Genomic DNA, 24,662 nt, shown 5'->3' on the forward strand with positions numbered 1-24,662 from the left:
TAACTGTGTCCTAACCCCCAAATTGTCCTTTGTGCCTCCACAGCAGACACCACAAAACACTCACCAGGCTCAAGTGTGTGACAGATTTGTTTGCTCTTCCCATTTGAGTGTTCTTCCTGTTTTTCCCAAAGACAAGAAAAGGTTGATTTATTACATGGCTCTAAATTGGCCCTAATAGACTAGCGTACAGTAGGTGTGTGCCTTAGTGTGTGTTAATGTAAAATGGTGCTGCACAGAGCGATGGTCCATAATTTGACCTGACCCTCTGATGAGAAAACTTTGCAGAAAAGTGTTGAGTGGGTAATTCTGTTTTAGGAGCACTGTGTGTAATAATGGAACCATCCCTAGATGGGGCACCTGTCTGAAATATTTTTTATATAAATTTTAAAGATACCTTTATAAGTACAGAGCTACAGTATATTTAGCCTACTTCTACTAAGAGGGTAATGTAAAATACAGTAATTGTGATCAAATTGAATATATAACAGGTGAGACAAATGGTATGTGTCCTACCTTAAACTGAATTACCAGGACAGCTGCGTCATCAGTGTTATTGTTTAATGTACAGTGCCTCATCCTCCAGTCCACTTAGGTACCGGACATCAATCTGTTGACTGACTTCAGTGTCTGAGGCTGGTAGAAAAACAACTGAGAAAACATGCTGAAGGAACAAAACACACAGTAATGGAATTTGTACCACTTCTTTGAGATGTTTCAATAATGGATAGATGTGTTTTTGGCTTGCATTTGCTTAAGAGATTTTTATTTATCTACTGTGTTTTTGGAGCTTGTATTTGTCTCATAAATTAACACTGAACATATTGAGAAGAAAGCAGCAACTTTCCATAAATCCATATGATATTAACATTATTTTTTTTTTCAAAGACATAATTACTGCATGTACTTTGTCTAATGAGTCAAAGCTGGTTGATGATTAGACATTTGCCATGTTTCCTACATAAATCTTTTCTCTTCAGTTGATATGCTCTTATGCTGTACACTACATCTATATCTAACAATCTGAGAAAAAATAAATTCTGTCAGTGCCCCCACTCATGACGTTTCCTTATTTTTGGTGCAGGAATCCTTTACTTGTCTGCAGTACAAAAGGATTCCTGCAGTTTTGGCCTCTGTGTCTTGTCTTCCCCACATCTACCACTCTTCCAAAACAGCACCTCACACACACAGCTAAGTATCTGAAATCGGCCTAGTTAACTTGGACAGGTTCAGAATACAGAAAACTCTGGAAAACTAAATGATGACATATATTGTACACAGTCAAAGTAACCCCCCATTTGGTACTTTGTTTTGATTTTAACATAAAACAATATAACAATTTAATAAAGGATATTTTATTATTTTTTTACATCTACAGTATATGTGGATGAATTTAACAGTTTAAATATAGATGTGTTGCTACCCCTCCATGAAAAACAAAGAACCCACAATTGCTTCCAAAATAGCTTGAACTGACAAAAGTAATATTTTACAAAAATATTTTAAAAATATATCTACTCTCTATATATAAAATCCAAAGCCTAAAAGTGCAACAATTTTATGTGACTTTTTATGTCACACTTTAAATCAGGCTTAATTTAAAACCTATGTATATATGTTTGGTATCATTCTTTTCAGAATTTATCGAACTTTAATGTGATGTTGTTAGATTTTCAGATTGTTATTCTGTTTTTAAATTATAAACTAAAATATCAAGAAAGTCATGGTTTTTATTTTTGACCAAGTAAACTTTCTTTCACAGGAACAAACTATTTAAAAAAAAAAAAAAAAAAAAAGATCTATTCATAACACAAATGTTTGTATTTAGGTGATTTAGTTAGCTGAAGGTCGAGTTACGATGACCCATTGTATACCACTTTAGTTTTCACATGATTTTTCCTCTTATTTAAATAAGTCATTTTTAAAAAAAAAAAAAATTTCTTTAAGAATGTCAGTTAAAACGAATGGATCGTTTTAGTCTTATAAATACTCAACGAGCATAGTGGACCTCAGTTTAACGGCAATACTCCAATCGGTAAGAGTAAATATTTTATTCTCATTTAATGATTCTTACTCTGTTAATTTTTTTTTTACATATTTATAGAATTTCGTGATTTTGACTCCAATAAATTTTCCTTTTGTACATTTACAGATTTTACTAATATTCTGGCTGCAACTGGGGCTTGCCCCTGTGGTATATAAATAAATAAACAAATATATACCCCCCCCCCCCCCCCGGATGTGCTATGCTACAGCCACCTCATGACTGACGCTCACCTTGTTAAGGAGGGGGTGGGGGGCAGAACACACATTAAGGAAATGCAGATGGATCAGCTGCTGGCTTTCTGCTGCTGCTGCTGCCGAGCTGTGTGCTCTGCTTGTCGCGCTGCATGTCGATCATTTAAAAGCCTGTACAGCAGCTGTCCTTTTGATTCACTGCCTTGTCTCGCGTGACGTTAAAGTGTCACTCGCAGAACGTCAAAGTGTCTTCCGAGAAGATCATGTATCGACCCAAGATTTTTTTTTATAATAATAGAGAAATATATATATATATATATATATATATATATATATATATATATATATATATATATATATATATATATATATATATATATATTTAGAGTTTTGATTCAACAGAATATTTTTTAAATAATAAATGGAAATGGCATGAACAAAATGTGGGGACCCTTAATCTAATATTTTGTTACACAACCTTTACAGGCAATTGCTGTAAACAAGTGACTCCTGTATCTCTCGGTGAGACTTCTGCACCTGTCGACAGGTAGTTTGGCCCACTCTTTTTGAGCAAACTGCTCCAGCTGTGGCAGGTCTGACGGCATCTTCTCCAGGCTGCATGTTTCAGTTCTTTCCATAGATGTTTGAGAGAATTCAGATCAGGACTCATAGAAGGCCACTTCAGAATAGTCCAATGTTTTATTCTTAGGATCCATGACCTGCAACTGAGACAAAGCTTTCCTGACACCAGACACTAAGTGTTGTTGATAGTGTTGATACAGTGCATCCGGAAAGTATTCACAGCGCATCACTTTTTCCACATTTTGTTACTGTATGTTACAGCCTTATTCCAAAATGGATTAAATTCATTTTTTTCCTCAGAATTCTACACACAACACCCCATAATGACAACATGAAAAAAGTTTACTTGAGATTTTTGCAAATGTGCTTTCTCAATTTTTTATTTTTAATACATGTACATAAGTATTCACAGCCTTTGCCATGAAGCTCAAAATTGAGCTCAGGTACATCCTGTTTCCCCTGATCATCCTTGAGATGTTTCTGCAGCTTAATTGGAGTCCACCTGTGGTAAATTCAGTTGATTGGACATGATTTGGAAAGGCACACACCTGTCTATATAAGGTCCCACAGTTGACAGTTCATGTCAGAGCACAAACCAAGCATGAAGTAAAAGGAATTGTCTGTAGACCTCCGAGACAGGATTGTCTCGAGGCACAGATCTGGGGAAGGTTAGACAAACATTTCTGCTGCTTTGAAGGTCCCAATGAGCACAGTGGCCTCCATCATCCGTAAGTGGAAGAAGTTCAAAACCACCAGGACTCTTCCTAGAGCTGGCCGGCCATCTAAACTGAGCGATCGGGGGAGAAGGGCCTTAGTCAGGGAGGTGACCAAGAACCCGATGGTCCACTCTGTCAGAGCTCCAGAGGTCCTCTGTGGAGAGAGGAGAACCTTCCAGAAGGACAGCAATCCACCAATCAGGCCTGTATGGTAGAATGGCCAGACGGAAGCCACTCCTTAGTAAAAGGCACATGGCAGCCTGCGTGGAGTTTGCCAAAATGCACCTGAAGGACTCTCAGACCATGAGAAAGAAAATTCTCTGGTCTGATGAGACAAAGATTGAACTCACGTTTGGAGGAAACCAGGCACTGTTCATCACCAGGCCAATACCATCTCTACAGTGAAGCATGGTGGTGGCAGCATCATGCTGTGGGGATGTTTTTCAGCAGCAGGGACTGGGAGACTAGTCAGGATAAAGGGAAAGATGACTGCAGCAATGTACAGAGACCTCCTGGATGAAAACCTGCTCCAGAGCGCTCTTGACCTCAGACTGGGGTGACGGTTCATCTTTCAGCAGGACAACGACTCTAAGCACACAGCCAAGATATCGAAGGAGTGGCTTCAGGACAACTCTGTGAATGTCCTTGAGTGGCCCAGACTTGAATCCGATTGAACATCTCTAGAGAGAGCTTAAAATGGCTGTGCACCGACGCTTCCCATCCAACCTGATGGAGCTTGAGAGGTGCTGTAAAGAGGAATGGGCGAAACTGGCCAAGGATAGGTGTGCCAAGCTTGTGGCATCATATTCAAAAAGACTTGAGGCTCTAATTGCTGCCAAAGGTGCATCGACAAAGTATTGAGCAAAGGCTTGAATACTTATGTACATGTGCTTTCTCAGTTTTTTTTATTTTTAATAAATTTGCAAAAACCTCAAACTTTTTTCATGTTGTCATTATGGGGTGTTTTGTGTAGAATTCTGAGGAAAAAAATGAATTTAATCCATTTTGGAAAAAGGCTGTAACATAACAAAAGGTGGAAAAAGTGATGCGCTGTGAATACTTTCCGGATGCACTGTATTTCATTGTTCCCTGCACAGACTCAAAGCACCCCATGCCAGATGCACCAAAGCAGACCAAAACATAACCAAGTAATCACTGTTTCACATGGTTCACCATACCATTAAGTATGGTGTTCTTTTCTTTGACCTTCTCATCTGTCCAAAGGACATTCTTGCAGAAAGCATTGTGGCTTGTGAATATGCATTTTAGAAAACTACAGCTGGCTTTTTCATTTTTTTTTTAACAGTGGAGTCCTCTTGTGTCTTCTTCTATTGAACCCACTGTCACTTAAAAAGTGATGGATGGTGTGATCAAACGCCAATGGACCGTGACCTCAGAATTCAGCTTGTAAGTCTTCGGAGGCTGTCCTTATTCTTTTTGTCTACCATTCTCACACTCCTCTGCCCATTCTGCAGTTGATTTTCCACTTGTGGACGTGTTCAGGGAGGCTACAATCCCATGGACCTTAAATTTTGTAGTAATATTTGCAACTGTTGTCACAAGAACATCAAGCTTCATGGAAATGGCCTATTAGCCTTTGCCTTTCTTGTCTATAATTTTCTTTCTGACCTCCACAGACAGCTCTCTTCTTTGCTTTCTCTAATCCATGTTCAGCATGTGACACACGATGATAACAAACAGCAGAGTGATTACTTTTCTCCATTTAAATAGGCCGAATGACTGATTGCACAATTGGATACATGTGTGCTAGTAATTAAAGGAAACATGTAGTTTGAAGAATCACTTTAATCCAATTATTTATGATCTTTTTCTATGGGTGCCAGCAAATACATCCATGTCATTTTAGAATATTTTTATAGAATAAGCAATACTTTATCTCTTTTTACTCTTGCTTTGCTTCACTGGACGACCTATCAGAGGCATACAGATACACATTGGACAATTGTTTTTCACTGAATCACTTTTCAGGAGGCATACAGAACTTTTTCAATGAGCTCTAAGGTACCAGAAAATTTGTCTACGCCTGTACCTGTATAAACATACACCTGCTGATACTCACTCACTAACTCATACAATTTCTATTTTTGTCTTATTATGAGTAGGTAGAGACAGCACAAGGGTGCCTTCTCCAGACTGCATACAGTATTTCAGTTCTTTCTAAAGATGTTTGACAGAAGTTAAATCAGAACTCATAGAAGGCCACTTCAGAATAGTCCAATGTTTTATTCTTAGCCATTCTTGGGTGGTTTTGGCTGTGTTGTTTGGGTCATTTATCATATTGGAGGATCCATGACCTGCAACACAACAAATCAGATTTGCTTTTTTCTGGTAATAGGCTCTAAAGTCTCATAAGAAATATAATCTCTACATCATGTTGTTAGCTTTATCCAAATATACCATTAGAGGAACTCCCATTACTAGATGTCTAGATGTTCACACTATCTCATGTTTCATAGGAGCAGCAGCTCTACTCTAAGCTCTTCCAAATTACCAACCTAGTCACCCTGTAACAGAGAGCGTAACAATTATGCATTGTTAGCCCATTTCAGGCATTTGTAAACATCATCACATTCTTACAGTCACTATCCAAGGCTAGTAACTATATTGACGTGATGCAATATCTTAGTTCCTTTCTCATTGTCAGTGTCTCATATAGGACTCATGATCTCATCTATGCCCCAGTCATGCAAAATGTCTCAAGATCCCTAAATACTTACATTTGCATCAGCTGCTTTATCCTCACCTCCCAAAAAAATAAAATAAGAAAAAAAATACACATTAAGAATTGTTCATTCTCTCCCTAACCAGGTCACATTCTTCTGTAGACACTGGGGATCACTGTCAAAAGTGGACAAGGAGGCAAATCATCAAATGAGCTAATTGCAGGCATAACTTAGTTGATTGTTCCATCTATGGAGTAATCATTAGACTGAAATTTCGATTTTAGTTCAAGTTGAAGTTTATTGTCATATGAACATAGTACAATGAAATTCTTACTAGTACGTCCCTTCAAAATATTGTCAGCATTACATCACCAACAAGATGCACACAAAAACAAAACCACACATACATATAATGAAACATATCACATATAGTGCTTATTATGAATAGCAGTTTATTAAACTTGCATGTAAGAACAGGTGAAGTTTTTGCAATCTGTTCAGTAATCGTATGACCAGTAGATAATAAACTTTCCCTGAATAAGATGGTGTAAATGTGAAGAGTCCAGAAGGCAGGAGTGATAAAAGTGACTGTGCATGATAACTGAGGCTTTTAATAAAGAAGCAAGTGTTAAATATCTCATAAACTGATGACAGCTGGGTGCTGGTAATATTCTCTTCTGTGCTGCCTTCACCTTCCTCTGCAGCACTTTACAGTCTTGAAGTGAACAGAAGCTGTGCCAGGATGTTATCGAGTCAGTGATGATGGACTGTACTGTGCGCCTGTACCTGTAGAACTTACAGGGTAATGACAACAGATGAAGAAATGTGTGCATTCCTCAGGTGTATTTAAGTAAAAGAACTCATGGTTGTATATCTATGCAGTGTGAAAACCAGAAAATCTATAACACAATGTCAATGGAATAGTGTTTGAATTAAAACTCATAGTTTCTAAATCATTCCTGACTTAAAAAAAAAACAACTTGCTTAATGTTAATGCATGCACAGTGAAGTTGGCTTCCTTTTGAAATCAAAAATACAAATAATGAAGGCCACTACAATGTCCTGTGCCAGTGTGAATGTGCACATACAACAATAGCATTGTTCATGGCAAAGTTTATGAATGGCTGCTGACATCATAATGACACAATGCATTAAAGACAACATGTAAAAAAAATGCATATTTCTAGACAATAGAATAATAAGTGAATGAATTAAATATGTAAATCTCTTAACACTTTAAAAATACCTGACAACTGCAGCAAGATTCTTCTCCTATAAATTACCAAGACATCCTTAAAGGAGTACTTCACCTATTTTTTCTATATTACTTACCTCATATAATTTGTAGCTTTGGCCGAGAAAAATGTTTAATCTCAAGTTTTCATGGAGAATGGACAAGCCATCCAGTTTTATGCTCACAATATGCATGGTGCAAGCTTTTCTTCTAAAATATTGTTAGATAAATAATTCCAAAAAATGAAAGAAGTCCACAAAGAGGAAGCCCCTTCATAAGGGATTATACATTTTAACTGAAAACAGGACTCTTGACTAATGAATGAGGGGAAGGGACGGGTCTTGTCTCATTTTCTGTATATATATACATTGCTAGTACTGAGTTGAACCCCTCTTGGCATTGATTCAGCAAAGTGCTAGAATCGTTCCTGTGATGAGTGGACTGTGGTGCAGGGCAACTATGTAAATAAATAGTCGCACCTTGAAGTGCAGACTCGAATCTTCAACGGATGTATGAGCGCGTTTCATGCCGGGGTTGTTTGGGGTGCTTGGTTGATCACGTGCACACTCATGCAGAATTGTGCGGATCAGTCAAGTGCCTCACTTGTGGAGGGAGTGGCATCACACACCTGTGCCCAATCGAGCAAATTTAAGTGGCCTGAATGGGGCAGAATAGGGGGATCGAGTAGGACGAAATAAAGAAGACGAGCGGAGGTTAAATGAAAAGAAGGGCAAGAGCGAGAGAGAGAGAGAGCTGGTACAAGGTGGGAGGAAGCAGGTGAACACAAATGGATCCCTGGGGATGGAGTGTGTGGTTGGCACTCAAGAGGGGGCTGAGCAGCCAGGGAGCGGGAGCAACCAAAACTACTCATGGAGGATTCCCCTGCAAGGCCATGAAACAACAGTTGGAGTCTAAAGGAGGAAGGAATGGCAGAGACATGGGCAGGACTGAGGGTTTTCTGCACCTGTCGGATGACGTCTATCTGTGCTATGAGAACTGCATAGGGTAAGCTAGGGAGCTGTTGGTTTTAAACTGATCTACCTGGCCTTGTGAGTTTTTAGAGAGGACGGCTTCCTGCCAACATTTTAACCTTGTTTTAATGGATATGTATTGATTGGATTTTTAACCTGCACATTTGCACTGTTTTATGGATTATTTATTTAATGAAGACATTAAAATGCACTGCTCTGCTTATTTGGACACTGTTTGTTTTGATGGTTTTTTTATAAAAGCACTAACTCACTTTTGCACCTATCCCCTAGCTAGATGTGTGTGTCCTCATTTGCCCGGATCACCTCAGTTATGACCATCGTCGATCTGGGTTCAAGAGGCTCCCGGATGGAACAGGTAGTATGGTCCTGATGTGGACCATCATAGTCTTCAGAAACTTTGGTCCATATTGATATAATAGAATCACGCAGTTACTACAGATTTGTCAACTGCACATCCATAATGTAAATCTCCCCTTTCACCACTTCCCAAAGGTGAATTGAGGTGTGGTGACTGTGGAGACCATTTGAATACAGTGAACTCAATGTCATGTTCAACAAACCAGTCTGAGATGATTTGAGCTTTGTGATATGGCATGTTATCCTGCAGGAAGTAGCCATCAGCAGTTTGGTACACTGCTGTCATAAAGGAATGGACATGGTCAGCAACAATACTCAAGTAGGCCATGGCATTTAAACAATGCTCAGTTGGTACTAAGGGGCCTACGTTTGCCAAGGGAATATCCCCCACACCATTACACCACCAGCCTGAACCATTGACACAAGGCAAGATGGATCCATACTTTCATGTTGTTGACGCTAAATTCTAATTGTACCATCTGAATGTTGCAGCAGAATTCGAGACTCATCAGACCAGGTAATGTTTGTCCAATCTTCTTTTGTTCAAGTTTGGTGAGCCCATTGAATTGTAGCCTCAGTTGCCTGTTCTTAGCTGATAGGAGTGGCACCTGGTGTGGTCTCCTGCTGCTGTAGCCCATCAAGGTTAGGCGTGTTCAGAAATGATCTTTTGTATACCTCGGTGGTAATGAGTGGTTATTTGAGTTATTGTTGTGTTTCTATCAACTCAAACCAGTGTGGCCATTCTCCTCTGACCTCTGGCATTTCCATCTAGAGAACTGGAACTCACTGCATATTTTCCCTTTTTTTGGACCATTCTCTGTAAACCCTAGAAATGGCTGTATGTGAAAGTCCCAGTAAGTAAGCAGTTTCTGAAATACTCAGAACAGCCTATGTGGCACCAACAATTAGGCAATGTTCAAAGTCACTTAAATCACTTTTCTTCCCCATTGTGATGCTTGGTTTGAACTTCAGCAGGTAGTGTTGACAGTGTCTGCATGCCTAAATGTCATGCGATTAACTGAGTAGATATTTGCGTTATCAAGCAGCTGAACAGGTGTACTTAAAGTTGCCTATGATTGTATTCATGCATGGGTTCATTGAGTCAATAGTGTCAATATTGTATACAGCAGGGGTCTCTTAACACGTCGCTGACCCCTTTCCAAGTAGCTCACCAAAGGGTTAATGAATCCTACATAAATTTGAAAACTTGATTAGTCAAATTAGGGGTGGGCGATCTTTAAAAAAAATCATATCACAATCCTTTAACACAAAATCACTATCCACAATCTGAATTGCAATCTATCTTTTCAATGTGGCATACACTTAAGAGAATATCCAGACTCAAACTCATTAAGTTGAATTCAATTTTTCTTTCATTCGCTAGCTAATCAATGTTAAGGAACATGCCCCGAAGATGAGTGAGGAAGGCCCCTCCCCTCGGCCCGCTGCATCTCTCTTGGATTCGCGTAAAGATAAATATAAATTGCTACCACGTGCGAACTATGATACATAGCAGAATGAGAAGAATCGCAAATCAACCGGAATGTTCAAGCAAATTATAGAGAAAAAACCCGATCTAAATCCGTTAAGTAGTTCGCTCGTGAAAAGTGGACAGACAAACACAGACAGACAGACATTGGATTTTATATTAGTAAACCTTCAAAATAATGTGCAGTTAAAGTGTCAAAAGCATTCTCAGCATTTCTGGAGCTTAGTAGAGCCAGATAACTATAAGAATCATCACCAAGCATTTGTTTGGGTCTACATACCTCTGTGAGTCTGCCTTTTCTGACGTGAATGTCATGAAATCAAAGTTCAGAACAAGACTGAGAGATGAACATTTAAATGACTCCATAAGAGTGAACCTATGTGGCTACACTCCACCATACACCTCTCTTGCTGACTCCATGCAGTGCCAGTCATTTGACTAACGAAAAAACACATCACACATGCAACTGGACATGTGAATACTCTTGTGAAGTGAAACAGTGACATGTAACAAAATGACAAATGAATAAGTAATATCTGTGTATTTGTTATTGCATTGTTTTGACTGCATTCATGTTTTAATTCAGTAGTGTGAGATACACTAGAAAATGCATACAGACATACAAAATGCACTTGCAGGTGAACTAAATATTTTTTGTGATATTTAAATGCAAAATGTGAGTTGTGGACACCAACATTTTGTAAATGTTCAGGAAAAACAAGCTTACTCAGTTTGTTTGGGTCGAAATAAGCTATGAGAATAAATGTTGGAAAACATGAGTAGCTCTCGCCCATTTTCCTTTTGTAAAAGTAGCTCTCAGGGGAAAAAAGGTTGGAGACCCCTGGTATACAGAGTACTGTATAGCAAAAGTTCAATGCTGTGTTCCAAATTGGATGTCGGAGCCAGGAAATGACGACACACCCAAGGAGGTGACCACATTCCAGTAAAACATTGGGAAAAACAATATGAACGTCTCTAGGGAAACATTTCTCTTGCTTTGTGTTTCAGAATTCAACTACTGAACAACGCAAAAAAATGTATTTTAAGCATCCAAGCACTGCAGCAAAGTGTTCACAGATAGAGGTTAGACAGCACTGTTTGTATGACTGATTTAATGAGACAAAAGTGCTAATAAACTGTATAATACTAAAGCTTTCACTAATGTTCACAATGTACGTCACCATTTTGGACTGATGTCATAATCTGAAGCTGGACAAACTCTGACTGTCAAGCTCTGAGTTTCCAAGTAGTAAATATAACTTATAGGGGCGTTCCAGTGGGCAATTCTGACTAGGAACTTGAAAATTCCAGCTTCCAAGTTCACATGGAATGCACCATTACTTGCATGTGCTAATCAGCATTATTACTATCTTATGCTGAAACTTCTGGATTCCTTATCTGAAATAACTAAATTTCCTCAAAGTTAGAAATATAATTAGAAACATCCTTAAGTCCCTGTGTCTTTGTTGGTTTTCTCAAATAGTATTCTCATATCTCAAAAACATTGCATTAGGTTGATTAACAATTCCAAATTAGCTACATCTGGAAGTGTTTCAAGGTGGTGTAGGGGATGGCACAAAATCTTGGGTTGTTTTCTCCCTCATGTCTGTTGCAGCCATCCCCTTTACCATCATTAACCTGAGCATTTCAGGTAGGAATATTCACTGCTGTGCCTAAATATCACACTGTTTCAAGATCTTTATAGCAAATAAATGGTTTAAAACTAAACAGATACTTTATCGATTGGTTTATTGGTTGCCTGCAACACTTTCTGATTAGCTGTGTGATTCCGCCATGCAGAGGACCTGCATGCTGTCCACAAGGTTTGCTTCTAACGTTACATCCAGTGCTGCTACAATAATAACCAGCTCCCTGTGCCCTAAACTAGTCATATTAAATTTACCTCTCAGCACACGCAGAAATAAATGTACACCAAATGCTTTTGTTCAGTTCTTGTCACTTGATTACACACTATGCACATCCTTCAGCTTTCTCATCGGCCATCATAAAATGTTAGGAGCATGCACGTGCTTGATGATCTCCATCCGGCAATATCTGTGAAACAACGTACTTTTGTGAAATAACACAGTAATTTATGCGAAACGGCACAATAGTATTTTTTGAGTGGTGGGAATAAGGTTTCCTTATTTTATGTATAGTTTAGTAGTAATCATTAGCAAATATCGTGAATTATGTTATAAAGCAGTACTTCCATGTTTGGTTCGTGGGCTGCTGCCGGTGGGTCACAAGTTGATGTTGTTCATGATGGTAGTGGGTCGCCTCTCCGACGACCGCGCCCGACCACCCCAAACTTGAACGCTCCCCCGCCAAGACACTGACAAGTGGGTCACGAAACCATAAGGGCTGAGAAACCCTGTAATAAAGCATGTGAGTGTGGGAAGACATTTGTCTATTTTCCCTGAAAAAATAACGGTACTCTTAAGGCTAACTACGGGGGCTGGAGGGTTGCCGGACACGCCCACACTCCGTAGACCGCGAGTCTGTTCTTTATTAAGAACTGCCTCTGAGTACTTATCGGCCACCGTATCTAACAGTTGCTACGGCAAAAGAAGCAGTTAAACAAAAAAAAAACCAAAAAAAACGAGTTTGCAGTGTGGGGTGTCGTTAACATCCTGAATAAAGTAAAATGAACAGATATCAATAAGTAAAATTCCTTATGCTTTTGTGTCTTTCTTTTTTGTTGGTGTTTATTACTTTATCTATTCTGAGGAGACATGCAAGTAATAATTTCATTACACTGTGTATATATGACAGTAAACTTGCAGTTGCACTCATAAAAGGTAAGGTTCGCGTTTGAGTGCTAGTAATACCTGATCTTGTATCTGGTGAGTGGAGGACGATTTTACATCAGTAATCCATCCATTAATTTAACTCTTTAGGGGTGTGGATATCTTAGAAAACAAAACCGAAAAGAACTAAGTGCAAAACACTATCGCGTCTTTCGTCAAATACAGGCTGCCGCCCATGGTTGAGCACCGTGAACGGTGAACCTGCCCAGGTAATTGTTGCAGGATGTCTCCTAACGTCAAATTAGCCACACTAAGGTATTAATTCCGGGTATTATGTATTGACTGGTTTATGTTTAATACTATATTACAAATACGACAAATTACATTTTAGATACTGCATTTCTTTGTGCACCGTAATTATAGCTATACATACTGGTTGAGCAGAGAACATCTTGCGGAAGTAAAGTATAAAAAAAGAACAAATATATATATATATATATATAAAGTGACACTTGTTCGAGTAGCGCCGCTTCTAAAAATAACAACGACAGCAGTAAACACGACTGCGTGATAGAGGTGAACGGTAAGTAAGTGCCTGGCCGGGCGGGCCGCACCCCTCATTCACTCACAGTGTGAGTCTCACACCCTTTTAAAACATCGAACAAGAACAGACGAGGAGAAAATGTCGAGCAAGCTGTAAGTAAAGCGTGTATTTTGTATAGAAATATTTTAAACAACTTGGTTAGAAAAAGTTTGTAAATTTTATGTTAATACGTAGGGTTACAAATATGCATGGTTGATGCGACGGTAGTAAAGTTAACATTTTCGATATAAATTTGAAAAGCCACTAATGTGGACACTGCCTTTGTTAACGAAAGGACTAGAAAAGTACACAGTTATTTGTATTCTTTCTGTCAGACTCAATATCTGCGGTTTAAGCGCATTTCCTGAAGTGAACAAATCTGTTCTACATTCGCAGACGTGAATCGCCGAGTTCTGTACTTAATTTATGTAATAAAGTGTCTAATAAAAATACTGTTGGTGTAATGGAAGCTACGTTGCAAAGTCGGTAGCAAGTGACGTTAACGATTTGATCGGGCATGGAACACCACTTTAGTTCAGTTGTCTTATGTTTTAGTGTAGCAGCCACTTTAGAAACATTACTTGATGCTTATTTAATTACCGTATTTGCATTCTTTATTTTTTGAAGGGGGGCAATGGAAAATCTGACTGCAGCAAACACACATTTTACACTGGACCTGTTGGCAAAGATCAATGATGTCAATCCCACTGGTAACCTGTTTTTCTCCCCCCTGAGTATCAGTGCTGCTTTGGCCATGGTATTTCTGGGGGCAAGAGGGGAATGTGCAGCACAGATGGCAAAGGTTAGTGGTCACTACTATCATCCAAAAAGGCAATCTGGACATCTCGGCATGTGGCTAGTTTATGTAGAAATCTTTATTATATGACTGTAAAATGTAATGAACAATTTGATTACAGGGATGTAGCCAGGAGTTATTTTCAGGGAGAGGCGATAGTACTATGGTGTTGTACTGTGGCAGCCATTATGAATGTAGTGAAACATCAAGCAAAATATCACCTTTTATTGGCTAAGTAAAAAGATTACAATATGCGTGCTTTCGAGGCAACTCAGGCCCCATCTTCAGGCAAGATGTAATCTGTGATAAAGTTCATGAACCACTATTCTACCAAAGTACATGCATCCTTATTGTACCTATGAGCAATCAGTCGGAACTGTCATAAAATATTACTTGAAAGATGCATTCCTTGCCCCACCCCATATTCTTGTATCTAAGTTATATATAAGAATGTATACATACAAACACACATTTTTGCTGTTGTTTCTCAAGTTTATCTAAGTTAAACAAGATGTGGAACTGAAGGTAAGAATTGGAGAAGGCAGATCAAAATCGAAAGAAAGAGTGCAAAAGGTTTATTTCCAGATTTGACAGGGAAAAGCTTAAACACATACATATTGAGAAGTGAAGATCTAGTTTCTAGGCAGAACTGAAAATAAAATTAGCATAACAGTGAGTTTCAGTTATTGAACAATATCCCTGGGAACCTGAACAAATATTATAAATAATGAGGTGGGTTTTGTAGAGATTTTTTAATGTTTTCTCATTTCATTTATTAAAGTCATGTTTCATTGTTCAATTCTGCTTGCTTTCTTCATTCAGGAAGAAAACAGGGAGGGCTATCCTGTGCTAGAGTACATTCTGTTTTGCCCTCATTAGTATTTAGTTTAATTTCTATTCCAAATAAAACCAGAACCTCCCACTTCCCAATGTATTTTAACAGAATAGCTATTTACCAGCTTTATACTGTACATTTTCAAGTCCAATTTCCAGTGTACAGAAGTATTGAGTGCAAATGGCTCCTACATCTTGTCACTCCTAAAGTTGTTTGTAGTGATGGTGAAGAAAAAAATGTCATTTCATATTTTCATGGAAAATTGAGATAACAAGATTCCTGATACAGTGGGCTTGAATGGGAATGCAACTTAAAGTACAGCAAATAATATCAAAACAACCATGAAAAAAATTTCATCAGATTTTTTTAATAGATATAAAAATAATGTTTGACTGGAGTATTCTTTTTAAATGGATTTTTTAAAAATTACAAACAGTATGAGGACTGGCTAAGGGTTAGGTCATGTGTCATGGAAATAAAGGAGACAAGTTTAGACCGAAAAACATAATGCTCCATGGATGAGCTGTGAATTGGATCAAGAGAGTTTTAAATGTTACATAATAGTCATTATTGTTCAATAGTCCAATAGTTGTAAATATAAAAATAATATTATTATTAATACATTTAATTTATTTAATATGTTTCCCATGCTCAAATTGATTAACAGTGAGGACAGAGCCCAAATATAACAAATTATTGATACACAAAGAGACAGTTGAATTTTCTATTACCAGATTAATGCACAAATTAAATATATCCATGATCAGGATCACCACAACAAGATCCAGTAGTCGCCCTGAGTGAATTCCTAAACATAGACAAGTGGAGATGTGACTTGGATTTTTTGGGTGGGGGCAACATGAGCTAAAAGAGCGAGAACACAAAAACGAGCAAGCAAGTAAACCAGTCAGTATGTAAGAGGCACCCTCACAGTTAGAAACCTGATGGGCTGTTGGACTAAGGGAGTTTTCTTTTAGCGAATCTGTAATTCAAAAGACTTGTTCAAATTCCACATGTGCCATCTCTGAGAGGACAGATGGATATGGGAGCATTTCCTTGAGCAAATTACTGAGCAGAGACTGCAATTCATAAGCATTTTATAACATATGTGTTTTTCTTATAAGAACTGTAATTCACATATTGAAGCAAAACTGCTGTAGGTATCTATTGTCTACTTTTAATCAATACATTTTTTGCGTAATATAGATTGTACTTTCTAATTACAATAAAGTTTTTCATATCTGTTTTATGTCTCTATAGCTATGATTTGCAAGCAATCTTTAATTTTAGGAGCACTCAAGTTACTGCAGCGATCAGATATGTAACATGACAATTGTGTATATAAATCATGATCCATTAAGGTTTTTACACATCTTATCTTACATTATACTTAACTATGGCATAGTGGCACAGTAGTTAATATGCTGATTCACCGCTCACTAGTCTTGGGCTTGAAAATGAATAAATGGATGGCTTATTTTTGCTGTATTTAAGTTCTCACTTATATTAAAATATATATGTAATAAACAGATTATAACCATATCTGAAAATGTCACAGCAGAATTGCTGTAACTGAAAAATGGATACTGGAGAATAGAAAGGGGTAGTCATTAAAATAATGAAGACAAGGAACATTTCAGAACAATACATTTGTGCCAAAATTCATTTTTTTTAAATGTAAACATTTTTCTGAAGAGAACTTAACATATAAGTCATTCCCAAAGCGTGCAGTGCTGTGTCATTAGTCCTCTTACTTTAGCATAAGAGGAAAGTCAAAATGCAGCTCTTTTAACTTATGCTTAATATTTTTTTTACCTCTAGAAATGGGAACATTGGAAGTGCAATTTCCTGATCACTACATATTTTTGTTACTAATTAACATGAAATGCTCTGATCTTTGCCCATGTACATTACAATGCAAAACACACTGAAATTTATGGCAACCTTTGACTGTTTGCTTTGGAGGAGTGGGGCAGCATTCCTCACTTATTCCTCACAAAGTGCTATATGATTGTTTGGACAAAAAATATTTGCAGTGGATTCTGGTACACTGGGAGAGGTTGTACAAGTGATGACATCCATAGCAGCTAAGTAAACATTTATATTTTCACGTCTTACCATTTGCATAGCAAAGATTCTTGTGGTACACTTAAATCTGTAGTACTTCATTCACTGCAGCAGCATTTAAAGCAGCAGTTTCATCCTGCCTGCACACAGAATTGAAGCACTGTACTGTATGTCCATTATCTTGATATTTTGTTTACTTTTATGTTTCCCATGTCATTGACCAACTTGCTTTATCCCTGGTAAAGATGTCCAAAATTATCCATGTACCAATTTCTGCCTGTTCCAGATCAAGTCTTAGCTATGTCCGAGGTGTCTTGAAGGTAGAACAGGTTTGGTTTTTGGACTGAAATGTTTATTATAAATTGGAGCTGCTAGAAGGAGATGTGCCAGTAATGCTTCAATGGTTCTGCAGAGTATTTCTGTTTCTGGAAGTGTTCCAGTGTTTCAACTTGGAATTGACTCTCTTCTAATCAAAGACCCACTGACCTTGGAATCAAAGGTACAGTATGAGAGGTTTGACAAAAGCTCAACTGGTAGGAAGAGACTGTCTGGGGACAAACAAATTGTCTGAGGATTATTACAAGAAGCAAAAAATCATGATCTACTTGGAAATAAACTAATTATGCTAAACCAAATGTTGTTTTAGTCACCTAGGTACAATGAATGTCAGAACCATTGTATATTTATAGCATTACCACTGCAACACAGTTGATGCAAGAATCGAGGTCTCACTACACTTCTAATAGTATTATGTAAATTGTGAAAACAAGGCATTATCCAGAATCTACTAAAACAGTAAACAATGGAAACAAATATCAGCAGGTTAAAAAAAAAAACCCAAAATACACAAAAAACGTGCATAAAAACTAATACTCTTACATAACCCACCCACTAAGGCAGGGGTGGGCAAAGTAATTCCTGGAGGGCCGCAGTGGCTGCAGGTTTTTGTTCCAACCCAATTGCTTAATAAAAAGCACTGATTGCTCTAGAAACATCTTCTGCTTCATTTTAGTTATCTCCCTCCATTAAGATATTGAACACTTACTGCTTATTTAAGTCTTAAACAGCTGCATTCTCGGTTTTTAATTGCTCCTTATTAGCAATAAGATGCAAATGACAAAAGAAACCAGCAGTTATCCATTTTGCTTGTTACCCTTTACACCTGTGTGTATTTATCGTGCACTATTTGGTTTAATTAAATACTTGGAAGGAAAGAGAAGAGAAAAAAGTGAAGGATTGAGAATTACCCATCCGTTTTACACTTCAAAGTATTTGGATGATATCCTTAGAATGGAAAAAAAATCTAGGATATGAGAATGACTTGACATAGTAGAGTTAAAGCACTAACAAGCCATGAAATGTAATTATTGGCAAGGATTGTTTTCTAATTAAGCAACTGGGTTGGAACAAAAACCTGTGGCCCTCCAGGAATGACTTTGCCCACCCCTGCACTAAGGCATGCAATCTGGGTGTAACAATTACGTTTGGAGAGAAAGCACCAATGAAACTGGTCCAACAGACAAGAGATATGCACATCATGCACAGGTGCCCAAGAGCGATCTTCCAGCCCATAAATTCTCCAGTAAACCAGGTAGTCCACCCTGAGACACCTTTTTCTTGCACTGAGAATTTTCTGAATCTGCTACTTAGTGGTAGATGACACCAGGAAATGACTCTCATAAAATGATTTGAGATAAGGAACATGAAATGTTGAGTGAGATTTAAGTGTGAATGCCAAACGATATTTCACTGGAGAAGTCCTTTTCACAATTAAACTGGTTCTAGTGTACCAAGGAGAAAGTTTACAGGATAGTTTCTTAAGATGGATATCCTGATTCACAAGCAATACTTTCTGCCCAACCTTGAATGCCAGATAGTGACGTTTTTTCTTATCTACATAAAACTTGACACTGGCTTCTGCCGCCAACAATTGCTCCCAAGACTTGATCCAACTATTATGTAAAATGCTCTAGACTTCAGATACAGTTAGTAACTCTGAGTTTGGATCACAGATTGAAAAACAGGCAGCACAGAGCTGTGTTGGGACTGAAAGCGAGACATTTTGAGGATCACATTACACATATTATTTGAGGGCTCAGTGAGGAACAATGCATCAAACCAATTATTTTTAAAAAGTGAATTAATTGTACATCATAAAAAACTTTTCCTGGTCCTGATGAGTTCTTTTAGAAATTGTGTTATATTGAGGGTGACCAAGCAGACTGAATCTATATAAAATCAGGAAGCTCTACAATAGCCCCAGAAATTTTCTCAAAGGAATAACATTGTCAGGTTCAGTGACCATATCATCTGGCTTAAGTAATCAGGATAAAACAGACACCTTCATCTTGCCTTCTCTTTGTTGATATGTGATCACAAGATTGAGTCTATTAAGAAAATAGTGACCAAAGAGCCTGATGAACCTTCTAACATTTAATCAGCTGCAAACAGTTAAGACTTTTATGGTCAGTAAAACTAATGAGCTGACCCCTTCAACCAAATCTACCACTCTTCAAGAGCTAATTTAATAGCCAAAAAATTTCACTCACTGACATCATAATCCTGCTCCAAAGTAAACAGTTTTTTTTGAGAAGAAGGCACAAGGTTGTAATTTATCAGTGTCTTGAAAAGTATTGCAAAATAAAAGCCCCTATTTTGACACTAGTTCCTCACTGTGGGAACTGATCTTTTGTGCTAAGCTAACTACCTCATGTAATTTATCTTCCAGATCTTATTTGTCTAGCTCATGTTTTATTTCATCTGCTAAACCACTCCTAAAAAGTTTGATTAAAGTGGCATCATCCCAGCCTGAATCAGCAGTCACTGGTTTAAAGGATATAATGAATTCCCCTACCTGTTTATTCCCTAGTGTTAATTTTAAAAGAGTATTGTGAGCAATATTTGTTCTGTCAGTAACATCAAAAATCAGTGCAGACTTTCAAAAAAGCTTCCCAAGTTAAATGTTCATGGTTGTTTGTTAGTGTTTAGCAAAGGTGCCTACTGAAGTGGCTTATTTGTAAGCCACTTACAAATAATACTTGGGACTGGCATGAAGAAACACTCTGGTTTGTGCATCCCCTGTGGCTGGGTTGTAAGCACATAAAGTATAAATGTCATGTTAGCCTGATTGTTTGCAAATGTGTGTTGTTGCACACCTCACATTGGTTTATGAACCCTCTGAATGTTTTAGGGTCACTAGAAAACTGTTCGTGATGTCCAATGTTAGGTTTAGAAACATTAGCACTTCGGGAAGCAGATTTCCCATCTTTTTTCAAATTGGTTACTTCATTAAGCACATGTTGAATGTTGAAATATAGCAGTTCATTTATTTAGCTGATGTTTTAATTTCTTTCTCCTCCTCACTGAGACAAATAAATTCCGCAACAAAGTTCATCATCTTGGGGTCACTTATGATCCCTTGGTATGTTAAAAGAGAAATTAATTGCCTGAGGATTATTAAAAGTCCCACAAGACCAGGGGCCTCATGTTTAAAACGTAGTACTGTACATAGAATTCACCCTAAAACATTGTGTAATTACAAAACTGGAAATGTGCGTACACACAAAAAAATTCAGATGCATAAAACTGTGCATAAGTAAAGTTCCATGCAAATACCCTTTATAAATCAACATGAATTTTAACGCACGTGCACATGCCTACAGCCCGACCCTGACTCCCCCTGACTTTTGAATATTTGAATATGCAAATCAATATAAATAGCCACTTCCATTCAGTGTTTTGTTAAAAGACAATGTCAAAAGCATGTGGAAAAAAGAATTAAAAGTGGAGGCAAAGAAAAACATACTATTTGTTGTCTTAAACAGTGTTATAAGCAACAAAAGGAAATTGATGGAGTGATACAGCATGGTGGAGACACTCAAAAGTTCAAGTTCAGAAAGTCGCACAGTGTCCAAAATAAAAAAGATGGGGTCAGATATCAAAGTCGATATGAAAAGGCAAGTTGCAGCCCATCATCTGTTTATTCTGTTTCAGATAATATTACAAAAGCTGACCTCCATGTCAAGAACACGACTCCAGGCGGCTGGGTGACCACCTGGCTGTGTGTTGATGGATGCTGTTCTGGAATCAGTTGACTGCTCCGATACATTTAAAAAACCGGGCATTGGTGAGAATTGCGCTTTGATAGTTGCCAGTTCAACCACAGTGTAAACAAATCTTATATATCTGGCTGACAGTTAGATAATACCATCCCGTACAGCTGGCATGAAGCAACTCAGTGATGTTTGTGAAATACCCGATCGGTCTCAGTCCATGCTGAAAAGCTCCTGTGGCTAAAAACCTGAGGGTAGACAGAACTTGCAAAGCAGCAGGCAGAGCACAATTCCTCAAAGTCTGCCTTTGTAAAGCAATCACCAGTTCAGCACACAACTCTAAGAGGATAGCTCTTGGAAGTTAAAATTAACTTAGAAGCCAGTCATTATCATCTATAAATACTCACTCTTTTCTAATTTTTCTATTTGCGATGTCTTCTAACAACACTAAAGCAGCTATGGTAGTTGAAATAGTTTGGCCATTCTGTGCACCATTATATTGTTACAGAATGATTATAATCAAGTAAATTAAATTTGTAAACGATATGCAGTTAATTTCGGTGTATTTGATAAATCCCACGTCATGGATGCAAATGTAAAAAAGAAAGGGGCACCACACAGAAACAGTACCACTGTTTTGATGGTGGGTCATTTACAAAACTGAGCAGTAACATGCTTACGCATGGTGCAAAGCTACTGTGACAATGTGTGTCTCTTTATGCCAGGTTTACTTTTTATACACCTTGAAGTGAGGGTGGAAACGACATACACACCATTTATACACGAGGCCCTAGAAGATTGTAATGAAAACAAGATGTAGTTGGGGGTAACCAGGAAGTCAAAATGGACAAAATAAGTAAGGCAAGGCAAAAATCAAAGGTCAGGGAATCAAAAAATCTAGCACTAAAGCTTACTTGGAAGTAAGCTAACTACACTAAACCAAACATTCTTTTATCCACTGAGGAACACTGAATACTGAAACTATTGCAGTTACCACTGTGAGGTCATTAATGTGATGAGCAAAGGCATGTGTAAATAGTAAAAAAAAAAAAAAAAAGATATTAGCCAAAATTAACTTTTCGCAACGAAATCAAAATGGCAAGTAAACAATAGAAATGCGATCTACAAGTACAAAAACTTCCAAAATACACAAAAATGTGCCTAATCTAATATTATTACAGAATACAGACAAGAATTCAGGGAAAACTGAGACAATATTAGGTGTCCAGCAGAAGCTTGGGTAAGAGTACAGCTATGTCAGTTAGATGAGGGCAAGGACCATAGATTAAGGAAATCTAGAGAGGAATTATGGTTATTTTTTTCCCTTTTTTATTATTTTCCCTTTGTGTTTTCCTCCCTTTTTCATTCCTTCTTTATTGTGGTATTAATCAGATGACTTCTTGTTTAAGTGATAAACTTTCAATGACAGCTATGTAAAAGTGATTATATCTAAGGGGCTGTTTATGGCAAATTTTGTCATGAGACCAGAGAGTGGACTGCAGCAAATGCAAAGTAAATGTAAGGAATTTCATATTTTAAACAAGTGATGCTTAATTAAATGTGCAGTTGATTATTTTTTCTTTATGTCTATATGAATAATGAGTCATTTTCAATGCTTTCACCCTTTGTGTCTTGTTTAACCACACCTTGGTGCCTCAGACAAAAAGTATGTGTACTTTCTGGTATACTGTTTTTTCAGAATAAGCCTTACTTTACTGCACGAATTGCTCTCAGTAGATGCACCAAAAATTCTTTTAGTAGTTTCAATTGAAGTTTGTATCCTTATTTTTTTTCTCTCTCTCCTTCTGTATAGCAAGCAGACTCCACAATATGTCATCTGATTTGTGTAATTTGGTGAACACGTTTTATTGAAAATTAACTTCCTAGCTGGTGAAAAGTGGAAAATTGGGCCTAGATGGCTTTATCAGTACAAAGCTATTCACGGATTACAATACATGCCAATTAAGCTGTGCAGAATTCTATTTCACATCATTTACTGTTTTGTTTGATGGCTTTATAAACTGAATAAATGATTCTTTTGTATGCTGATAAGGTACCTTTAAATTACAGTATTTTTACTGTCAGTTTATTTTTCTATAAACTATTAATTAGACTTTTATAATTGGTGTCTTCACTGATAAATAGTACTAGGAAATAACCCAAATCGTTTAACTGTTTTGACAATATACACTACAAATTGCCTATCTTGCCATTAGTTTGTAGTTATGGTACATGTTTAAAAGCTGTATTTTACTTACTTAAGGACACTAAAACCTTTATTCAAACATGCAGTAAAAAAAAATGTCAAGTAATTTTTCCATTTGCTGGTTTGGCCAAAGTGTGTCATTGCAGTAACATCTCTTACAAGAAACTCTCTCCATGTGGCACACCAGGTAAATTAGAGAAAATCACACACAACCCTATACACATGTTCAGTGGGAAAACTGAAAGGAAAAGAAATACACACTTTATTTTAGAATAACAAGAACATTCCTGTAAAAACAATGCAGGAGAGAGTGTCATTTATGCTGCTAGTATCATCTGACCAAATTCTATTTTTGGATACCTTCTTTACTGATCCTATTGTACTTCTTACTTTACTGATTTATTAGCAAACTACACTTAGAATCCAACATTGTGCCTTAACCCTTCTGCAATATGGATTCTTAGAATGCTTCATACAATGTTGTGGTGAGTGCTATATTGTGTGGAAAAATGAATCATTGAAAGTTTGACAAAATCTACATGTACAATATAAGGATGCATACAAGACTATGTTACTCAGAGTAGAAGTGTCTAGGTCATCTGACTAAAGCTTTTAATGTAATTCTCAGCAAGAACCATGAGTTTACAGAAAATTACTTGAATACTCATTTTAATAACAAAAATTAAAAGAAACTGTAAAAACATTTTAAAACACAGTAGCAATTAAAAAGGCAAATACTATGTTGGGTTACATGGTATGTTATGTGGAGTGCATCAAGGGTAAGTGATTCTTAAGGTACAGAACTCAATTGTGAGGCTTCATATGAAATATTGTGGCCAGTTTTGGTTATCAGATTACAAGAACTGCATGCCATGAGTTGAAAAATGGGAGGATTTGAATCTTTTCAGTTTAAACCGGAAGAAATTTAGAGGTGACACGATAGAAGTGTTCAGAATTATAAAGGGAGTAAGTACAGTAGATGCCAGGTGTTACTTTAAAGTGGGTCCTTCAGATAGAACACATGACACAGATGGAAGCTGGGGAAGAGTACATTTCATATAAACACTACAAAGTTTTTCTTCAC

General features: G+C 37.4%; 1 protein-coding gene across 1 annotated transcript in view; it reads left to right on the forward strand.

Moving 5' to 3' along the window:
* Positions 1-13,609: 13,609 nt before the first annotated feature.
* The window catches only part of LOC114653590 (leukocyte elastase inhibitor-like), a 31,947-nt gene continuing 20,894 nt past the window's right edge, over positions 13,610-24,662 (forward strand). The window contains exons 1-2 of the mRNA XM_028803987.2: positions 13,610-13,735; positions 14,250-14,424. Coding sequence (XP_028659820.1) covers positions 13,722-13,735; positions 14,250-14,424 — 189 coding nt within the window. The 5' untranslated portion in view covers positions 13,610-13,721. The remainder of the gene's footprint in view (positions 13,736-14,249; positions 14,425-24,662) is intronic.

The sequence above is a fragment of the Erpetoichthys calabaricus genome, chromosome 6, assembly GCF_900747795.2.
Source record: "Erpetoichthys calabaricus chromosome 6, fErpCal1.3, whole genome shotgun sequence".
Classification (NCBI taxonomy): Eukaryota; Metazoa; Chordata; class Cladistia; order Polypteriformes; family Polypteridae; genus Erpetoichthys; species Erpetoichthys calabaricus.